The sequence below is a fragment of the Agrilus planipennis genome, unplaced genomic scaffold (assembly GCF_000699045.2).
Source record: "Agrilus planipennis isolate EAB-ADULT unplaced genomic scaffold, Apla_2.0 scaffold11, whole genome shotgun sequence".
NCBI lineage: Eukaryota > Metazoa > Arthropoda > Insecta > Coleoptera > Buprestidae > Agrilus > Agrilus planipennis.
Window position 1 is genome coordinate 798105 of NW_020440736.1, and position 9478 is coordinate 807582.

The following is a 9478-nucleotide window of genomic DNA, read 5'->3' on the forward strand; positions in this document are numbered from 1 at the left end:
TAGGTTAGGTTAGGTAAATCTTAACTAGAATTGTACAGAGGAGGATGGAAAAAAAGGGCGGAAGAACTATTAGGGGAAGATCAATTTGGTTTATAATATAGAAATAGAGAAACGCGCGAGGCAATTCTAGCTTTACGAATAACAATACAGAAAACGGTAGAAAAAGGAAAGAGCGCGTACATACGAGGGTGGATTGATAAGTTTCCGGCCTGACCAAGAAAAACAAGGTTTTTAAAAATTTTTTTTTTTTATTTCTCAACATAATCTCCTCCAAGGCTGATACATTTCTCATAGCGGTGTTCCAGTCTATTAATGCCATCTCTATAGACTGATTCGTCAAGCTCCTCAAAATAACCATTTACAGCTTCGATTACTTCTTCATTGTCCGCAAATCTCTTACCGCCAAGCCATTTTTTGAGATTAGGGAACAGAAAATAGTCACTCGGGGCTAGGTCTGGAGAGTAAGGAGGGTGCGGCATCAATTCAAACTTTAGATCGTTGATTTTAGCCGTCGCAACGATTGACGTGTGCGCTGGTGCGTTATCGTGATGAAACAAGATTTTTTTCTTCGCCAGATGAGGTCGTTTAATTTTCACCTCGTGGCTCAAACGTTGCAATAAGTCTGCGTAGTATTGACCAGTGATAGTATTACCCTTTGCAAGGTAATCAATGTATATAATACCTCTTGCATCCCAAAAAACAGTAGCCATAACCTTGTTCGCCGAAAAAATTGTTTTTGCCTTCTTTGGAGTTGGTTCCCCTGGTCCAATCCACTGTTTAGACTGTTCTTTGGTTTCAGGAGTGTAGTGGTGGACCCACGTTTCGTCAACGGTTACGAATCGACGCAAAAATTCGCTTGGATTACGCTTATACAATGACAAATTTGCGGTAGAAATGTTTTTTCGAATCAATTTTTGGTCGACTGTTAGCAAACGCGGCACCCATCTTGCACAGAGCTTTTCCATATGCAAATGTTGGTGCAAAATATGTTGCACACGTTCATATGACATCTTACAGGTCTCAGCTATCTCACGCACTTTCAATCTGCGGTCTCCCAGCACTATTTGATGAATTTTTTCGATCATATCTGGAGTTGTGACCTCAACGGGGCGTCCTGAGCGAGGCCCATCAGAGGTGCTCACACGACCCTTTTTAAACTCGGAAACCCACTGCTTAACGGTTGAATATGACGGGGAGGATGTCCCCAGTGTTGAGTCCATCTCTTTTTTAATTTCCTTCGGCGTTAACCCCTTCAAATAAAAGTATTTGATGACAGCACGATTTTCCTGCTTTTCCATTTTTACGAAAACCACAGAGGCGTCTTGTTCAGCGTGCTGTCAAACCTACACTAGCAAGGAGATCGGGCTGAAACTATAGCTACAAGCTATCCAAGGATGGTACTATAGAATGTCACCTCAAGGTAGGCCTAGTGGCGTCATCTCTTGGTTAGGCCGGAAACTTATCAATCCACCCTCGTATTTGGATTAGTAGATTTAGAAAAAGCTTTTAGCAATGTTAAATGGAACAAGATGTTAAATATACTTAAAAATGTAGGGATGAGTTACAGAGATAGAAGAGTGATACATACTTTGTATAAAAAGCAACAGGCAGTTATAGAGCTGGGGCTGCAACGTAGAGAAGTAAATATTAGGAACGGAGTCAGACAGGGATGCATACTGTCACCGCTACTTTTTAATCTATACATCGAAGACGCAATCAACATCAATAAAAACAGTGCAACTGTAGTGATAGATATACAAGGGAAAAAGTACTAATCTAAGCATACTAATTACTTAGATTTGCAGATGATATAACAGTATTAGCATCTAGCAAGGAGGGCTTTAAATAAAATGGATGTGGTACTGACAAAACAGTATTGTATGAAAATAACTAAAAGTAAAACAAAAATACTGATATGTAAGGGAAGGAAATATAGGGAAAGAGCGAATATAAAGATAAGAGATGAACAATTAGAAGAAGTGACCGATTTTAGGTATCTAGGAAGTCAGATAAGTCAGGACGGAAGGAGTAGTTGGGATATAAAGCAGAGGATGGCGCAGGATCGGGTCGTCTTCAATAAAAACAAGTCACTTTTATGCTCACGAACGGTTAATTTAGAAATTCGAAGAAGGTTGTTAAAGGTGTATTTTTGGAGCGCGGCGCTTTACGGGTGCGAAACATGGACAGTGGGCGTGGCAGAAAAGAAAAGATTGGAAGCTTTCGAAATGTGGTGTTACAGGCAAACGATGAGGATACCGTGGATAGAGAAGGTTATAAATGAAGAGGTATTAGAAAGGAAAACAGAGGACTCTTTGGGAGTCAATAAGAAGTAGGCGAGATATGTTAGTAGGACACTTTCTTAGGCATGTAGGTCTAGTTAGAGACATATTAGAGGTAGAAACAGGAGTTGGGAGGGGTAGAGATAAACCTAGGTTATATTACTGTTCGCAAATAGTTAACGATGTGAGTTGTTCTAGTTTTAGGGAAATGCGTAGATTAGCTGAGGATAGAAAAAGAGTGGAGGTGCGTGTTCAACCACTGACGACCTTATGAAGATGAAATGAAGAAAAAGTATATAAAATTGTCGTATTTGTTTACAACAATTTCTATTGGTTTAAATGGCCTCAGCTGAAAATTTGTATGCCTAACGCTTCCATTCGTTCTCGAATGGGGAAGAGTTCGCGACGAGTTGGCCAGTCTACTGCACCTGCATTCTCTTTGTACGTTTACGTTAATTGTTCATGTTTGTGGTTATTATATCTATGTTTAATCGATGCATTCCTTAGCACATATTCTGAGTGATATTCGAAAGTAGTTTTTTTGCAACTTTTTATCTGTTTTATTGCAAGGAACGAACCGCTACTGAGATGTATGGTAAAAAAAAGCACTTACTGCCATATGTTATTGATGTTAGCTAAAGCTCCAATTTGAAGAGATCCACTTTTATCGGGATTCACGTAAAACGCGTCCAAAAATGCATCATTACTTTTGTTACCCCTCTCAATATTTCCAACTAGTTTCACTCTCATGTTCTCCATGACAACCCATATCCAGCTGCAATCTAAGTTCCCTTTAGATTCTTTAAATTCGAAATGTGCATTCATGTGTCGATAACCCAGTACATCCTTTCTGAAATTGCATTTATGGTATTTATTTGGAATTTCATAATGCCGGTGCGTAGGCATTCGCGGTAGAAACTGTAATATTAATTTGCATTTTTTGTCTACGCTGTAGTTACAATAGTCTCATCAACTACAGCAGTTATCATTTTCAGGATGAAGTATGCAAGAGAAATGCATAAATGAAAATTGAGAGAGTCTGTTCGGGCATTCAGTAATGCGACCAAATATTCTAGTTTGAAATCATTTTTTCGATTCTTTATTTACCCACTACAAACTACCTCAGAGTAATGAAGGAAAAATTGTTGCTGTTGTCACACCCCCCCCCCCCCCGCCGGAAATCGAACCCGGACCTTTGGCTTTACGCACCAATGTTCTATCACTAAACTACGGTTGGTCGTGGTTGCTGTCGTCACCTCTCGTAGTTTAGTGGTCAGAACATTGGTGAGTAAAGCCAAAGGTCCCGGGTTCGATTCCCGGCGGGGGGGTGACAACAGCAACAATTTTTCCCTCATTAATTTGAGGTAGTTTGTAGTGGGTAAATAAAAAATCGAAAAAATGATTTCAAATTAATATTGCATATTAATCCACTATTAAGTAATTAACAATGTCATAGGATTTCATATATCAAATATGTATTCTAGTTTTTATTTATACTCACAAAAATTTGAGTTTGCCTTCAAGAAAAGAAAGTAGACAAATGCATTTCAAATGCTTAGTTTGTTTTAAAACTGTGAGACATTACCAAGCTCTTAACTTAACGAAAAAGTATCGCCATTTGCCGAAATAAAACTTTAAATAAACACTCACGTGAAAGAAATACCAAATGCGGGTTTTTCAATTTGTGGAAAAGGTGTTTCAGCTTTCACGTCCAGTATGCTATTAGCGGAATTTAAAATAGTTGTGGCTTCAATTTTGAATGTTTTGTACTTTTTGTGGATTGTGTCAATCTGAAATTAAACAAAAATGGTTGCACACTTGTGTGTAATTTTTGTTAAATTGGATTCTTTATATTACCTGTACAGTTATCGTTTTTTCAAATTTATTTTTATCTGTTATCAAAGTTTGTAGGGCGATTATTTCTTGCTGATGGCGTTTTACCGAAAAATTATATTCTTGGAGCTTTGGATTATGCAAATATTCGATAAGGTAGGGATTTCCTGTACTTCTAGGCTCAATTTGAATTTCAATTTTCGTCGGCACACCGTCCTCCAGCAACTGTACTAAACCATTAACAGTATAAATTCTCCCGTCTAAAGTTAAATGTCCTCTAGCGTCTTTAGTTAAAGACGAAGTTTTTCTCAGTAAGCACAGCAGAACTGCATTGTGTCTAAAATATTATTTATTATCGTTTTATAGTGCATCCATTGGATTGAATTCTTTTAATTATTACTTACTTGTCTCTGTGAAAATTTAAGAGAACATGACTGCGAAGAATTGAATCTTTGAGTGAGATGTTTGTTAATAAATAAACTGGAGATAGTTCTAAGTGAAACTCCGCTTCGGTACTTGCGTTGGTAATTAAGACATACGCCCCTATCTGTGATTTATCCATACTTTGAAATGGCATTTGTAACATGAAGTCTGTTTTAAAGTTTATTAAACTCTGATAACGTAACATCGTTTCTACAACAAACTACAGACGATACTTTTAGTTTGATAATCGCATTTCTATTTCACGTTTCCAATACATACTTTATGCGTTTCGTTGAGCGAAGTGTTGAACAAAAAATCTAAGCTGTTCTCCATTGACGTCGATTCCTTTTTGAAAAAGAAATGCGCAGGGGGTACATTTATAATAGGCGAGCTAACACTCAACCCTCCCTCTAACTCGAGTAAACCTTCGTCAAACTGAAATATTATTGTTGAAATTAATTATTAGATAAATAATACTTTCAGTAATTTACTTCTGTGTTTATTTCACCCCAAATAGTACTCTTGTTGGTGGCCGCGCTCACGTTAATTCTGTAAACGTTTTCTTCAACATCAAAAGCTGCAAGAAGGTCAAAAGATGGAAACCTTTCAAACGGCGTGTGAACATGACCCGTTAATCTGTGCTGGGTTAATTCCTTAGCTTCTTGATGTTCCAATGTGTACTTTGCCAGCGCTCCAGCCTGTTAAAAAAATATAAGGGTGTGCATTTCACGACTCCATAAAAAAAAATTAATTTAATTTTGTTACTTTAAACGAAAAACGTAGTATTTTGGGGTTTCCTGAACTCCTAGTTGATGATGTTGGAGTTATTTGAAAAACGAAGTCAGTAACGAAGAAGTAAATTTTTAATGTATTTTCCAAATAATCGTTATTAATGCTATTACAAATAATCAATGTAAAGGATGTTATATTAAAAACAGGGCTACTACACAAAACGTGGACATTAACAAGGATTCCATCTGTGAAATAGTTTAATAAGAAACGCTGATTTAGACTTTCGAAAATGATTGTTAAAAGTATAAGAGGTAGGCCTAAATTAAATTACTGTTTGAACAAATTTCGTTCGAAAAATTTAAACATATATGCCGATTCCAGTGATTCAAATGCTCCTAGAGTAGGCAGGAGACTAGGCGTGGTGCAACGGTCGGAACGTTCGAGTCCGACGATTTCGACCCGCTCGGCATAACGGCGATTCGATCGATCGTCGCTTGCGCGGTGCAACGGGCCAGCTACGCGCGGTGCAACAGTCGGCTATGCGCGGTGCAACGGTCTAGCTACGCGCGGTGCAACGGTCCAGCTATGCGCGGTGCAACGGTCCAAGTATTCAAGTCCGACGATTTCGTAAACGAATCGGCCCGCTCGGCATGTACATTTGCATTTAAAATAAATAGAACTAAGTCCTTATCAGTGGTATTAGTATTAAATAATTTTATGTTTTGCACTGATGCAATGATTATTTTACCTTTGTCCAGTCCGTTCGATTTTGATAACGGAAATCGAAAGAAGCTAAATATTTCCTGGTGGGTTTTACGCTAATTTTAAAATCGAAATTCATATCTTTGAACGATTCGAAAGGAGTTATGATGTGCAATTGATTTTCCATGTTCAGTAATCGCTAAAATTGAAAAAAAGAAAATACAAAAGTTAAAAATTGCTTTCTAAAAATAAAACGGTGTAGTAGTACTTGAAAGCTAAATAGATCTTCTAATGTTGCTTGACCCTCGGGAAGTTTGAGAGTGCCTGAAAAAGCATAGACGTTTCCAAGTTGATCCATGTCTAGTGTTCCTCTCATAGTCGGATAAACAAGAGCATCTATTTCCACCAAACCACCCCAGCTCATTGATTCTATTTCTTCCGGGAAACGTGGCCGGCCATTTTCGTCGTAGTCCTCTAGACTATCAGACAGTTCGTAATATTTTCGTACATTGTAAACGTCTTCCAACTTAATATCCATTTCCTTGAATAATTTTGGTTTCTGTTGTCCCACTACCTTCACACCCAATCTATACTGGGCCATCTTAACTGAAAATTCAGTATCCAGTCCTTCTTTAAGCATCAGCTTCGCCACAACCCCGTTTGATTCGTAATCTTGGATTGGAGTAAAAATTTTGTATGAATGATCGAAGTCTGTGATATTCTGATAGTGCCATTTGCCCGTAAAACCCGCCAGCATCTGATTCCACCCCGCTCGAAAATCCGCCTAAAAAATACATGATCCAAAGATTTATAAGTAATTAATAACTCATTTGAATACGTATAAAATAATACATCAAATAAATAATAACTTCTAGTCAATCGTCTTAGGGACTGAAAGATTAAAGGACTAGGGATGTTTAAACTAACACAAAAAAGTCTTAGATTGATTCACACTTTATGTATTTACCTAAAAAAAGCTTTATATGTTTAGGTACCTACATATGTTTAATCTTATCGCAGTGGGAACATGCAAAACTTATAATAAATCATAAATTAATATATTATAACTTCCTTAAATACGATAGGATCCAACTCAAAACAATCCAGGGTTTAGAAGGGAATTATATCCTACATCTAGTTGATCGTTTGTTACAAACTGTCCTAGAAAATAAAGTTTTAACAAATGATCAACTAGATTTCGAAATAATTCCCTATGTTCTATATACGAGGGTGGATTGATAAGTTTCCGGCCTGACCAAGAAAAACAAGGTTTTTAAAAATTTTTTTTTTTTATTTCTCAACATAATCTCCTCCAAGGCTGATACATTTCTCATAGCGGTGTTCCAGTCTATTAATGCCATCTCTATAGACTGATTCGTCAAGCTCCTCAAAATAACCATTTACAGCTTCGATTACTTCTTCATTGTCCGCAAATCTCTTACCGCCAAGCCATTTTTTGAGATTAGGGAACAGAAAATAGTCACTCGGGGCTAGGTCTGGAGAGTAAGGAGGGTGCGGCATCAATTCAAACTTTAGATCGTTGATTTTAGCCGTCGCAACGATTGACGTGTGCGCTGGTGCGTTATCGTGATGAAACAAGATTTTTTTCTTCGCCAGATGAGGTCGTTTAATTTTCACCTCGTGGCTCAAACGTTGCAATAAGTCTGCGTAGTATTGACCAGTGATAGTATTACCCTTTGCAAGGTAATCAATGTATATAATACCTCTTGCATCCCAAAAAACAGTAGCCATAACCTTGTTCGCCGAAAAAATTGTTTTTGCCTTCTTTGGAGTTGGTTCCCCTGGTCCAATCCACTGTTTAGACTGTTCTTTGGTTTCAGGAGTGTAGTGGTGGACCCACGTTTCGTCAACGGTTACGAATCGACGCAAAAATTCGCTTGGATTACGCTTATACAATGACAAATTTGCGGTAGAAATGTTTTTTCGAATCAATTTTTGGTCGACTGTTAGCAAACGCGGCACCCATCTTGCACAGAGCTTTTCCATATGCAAATGTTGGTGCAAAATATGTTGCACACGTTCATATGACATCTTACAGGTCTCAGCTATCTCACGCACTTTCAATCTGCGGTCTCCCAGCACTATTTGATGAATTTTTTCGATCATATCTGGAGTTGTGACCTCAACGGGGCGTCCTGAGCGAGGCCCATCAGAGGTGCTCACACGACCCTTTTTAAACTCGGAAACCCACTGCTTAACGGTTGAATATGACGGGGAGGATGTCCCCAGTGTTGAGTCCATCTCTTTTTTAATTTCCTTCGGCGTTAACCCCTTCAAATAAAAGTATTTGATGACAGCACGATTTTCCTGCTTTTCCATTTTTACGAAAACCACAGAGGCGTCTTGTTCAGCGTGCTGTCAAACCTACACTAGCAAGGAGATCGGGCTGAAACTATAGCTACAAGCTATCCAAGGATGGTACTATAGAATGTCACCTCAAGGTAGGCCTAGTGGCGTCATCTCTTGGTTAGGCCGGAAACTTATCAATCCACCCTCGTATTTGTTTGTCCTTTTATATTTAAGAAAGTTTATATTATTTGCAATAAACTTTGCGTATGCTGTAATCCTCCTGAAGGCTGAAGATGCCTAAACGAATACGAAATGTCTAGGATAGAGTTTTTTTTTTTAATAAATTGTGAATCAGTCCAGTTTTTTTATCGTAATTTAGTCACTAGGAGTTATGTTTAAATACATTTGATAAGCTTACTGTTTCTGGTTTTAATTTCGCTACCAGTAGTACTTCCATCAAAAATTCTATGGGAGTAGCAAGATAGAATTTGACATCAAAAGTTGTTATAGCTATTAAAGAAAAGCGAACTTCGATTCCAACACTTCTTGCAGGATATTGAACGAGTGCAACTAAATATTTATCTTCTTCTAAGAACCCTAATTGTCCTCGTAGTTCCTTATATTTTTCATTAGGGGTTGTAATATTAAAATTAATCATACTATTCGTTATTTTTTGCAGGTGCCCTAAAATTTCGTATGTTATTACTTATTTATATTTTTTTAATAATTCCATTTTACCTTTAACGCTAGCCGTAAATTTTTTGTGATCCAGACTCAGTTCAGCTACTCCACGTATATTTCTGTCATTCGTCATGTGTATTTTACTAATAAGAATGCCTTTTCTGTATCCGTAAAAAGGTGTTGTTAAAGATACGGATCCGGTTAAATTAGTCATGTTTGTCGTTTCAGCGATTTGCCAGTTGCTAATTATATCAATTATTTTTTCTGGTTCGTACTAAAAGTAATCGTCAGTGTTTTACAATATTTCTACTATAGTTGAGACGTTTAAAATAGGCATAATCCGCAATAAAACTGTCATATTTAGTTTCTTCTTTCAACTTACTAACTAGACTAGAGCGGTTGCTGGCAGAACGTCTACATTAAAGATGTACAAAATGTTTTTTTAAAAGTATTTAAATACAAAATGCAAATACTTTTTTGATTTGTTATTTCAAATGTAAAATACATTTTCCTTTTGT

General features: G+C 37.3%; 2 protein-coding genes across 2 annotated transcripts in view; one reads left to right on the plus strand and one right to left on the minus strand.

Annotated features, from left to right (window-relative positions):
* The window catches only part of LOC108733766 (rho GTPase-activating protein conundrum), a 63565-nt gene that overhangs the window by 24130 nt on the left and 29957 nt on the right, over nt 1-9478 (plus strand). The gene's annotated exons all lie outside the window — the stretch shown is intronic.
* Nucleotides 1-9478, minus strand: part of LOC108733760 — a 49655-nt gene that overhangs the window by 15369 nt on the left and 24808 nt on the right. The window contains exons 27-36 of the mRNA XM_025979858.1: nt 9018-9234; nt 8698-8963; nt 6238-6753; nt 6016-6168; nt 5027-5233; nt 4815-4970; nt 4517-4755; nt 4137-4449; nt 3930-4069; nt 2893-3129 (exon numbers count right to left, since the gene is read on the minus strand). Coding sequence (XP_025835643.1) covers nt 2893-3129; nt 3930-4069; nt 4137-4449; nt 4517-4755; nt 4815-4970; nt 5027-5233; nt 6016-6168; nt 6238-6753; nt 8698-8963; nt 9018-9234 — 2444 coding nt within the window. The remainder of the gene's footprint in view (nt 1-2892; nt 3130-3929; nt 4070-4136; nt 4450-4516; nt 4756-4814; nt 4971-5026; nt 5234-6015; nt 6169-6237; nt 6754-8697; nt 8964-9017; nt 9235-9478) is intronic.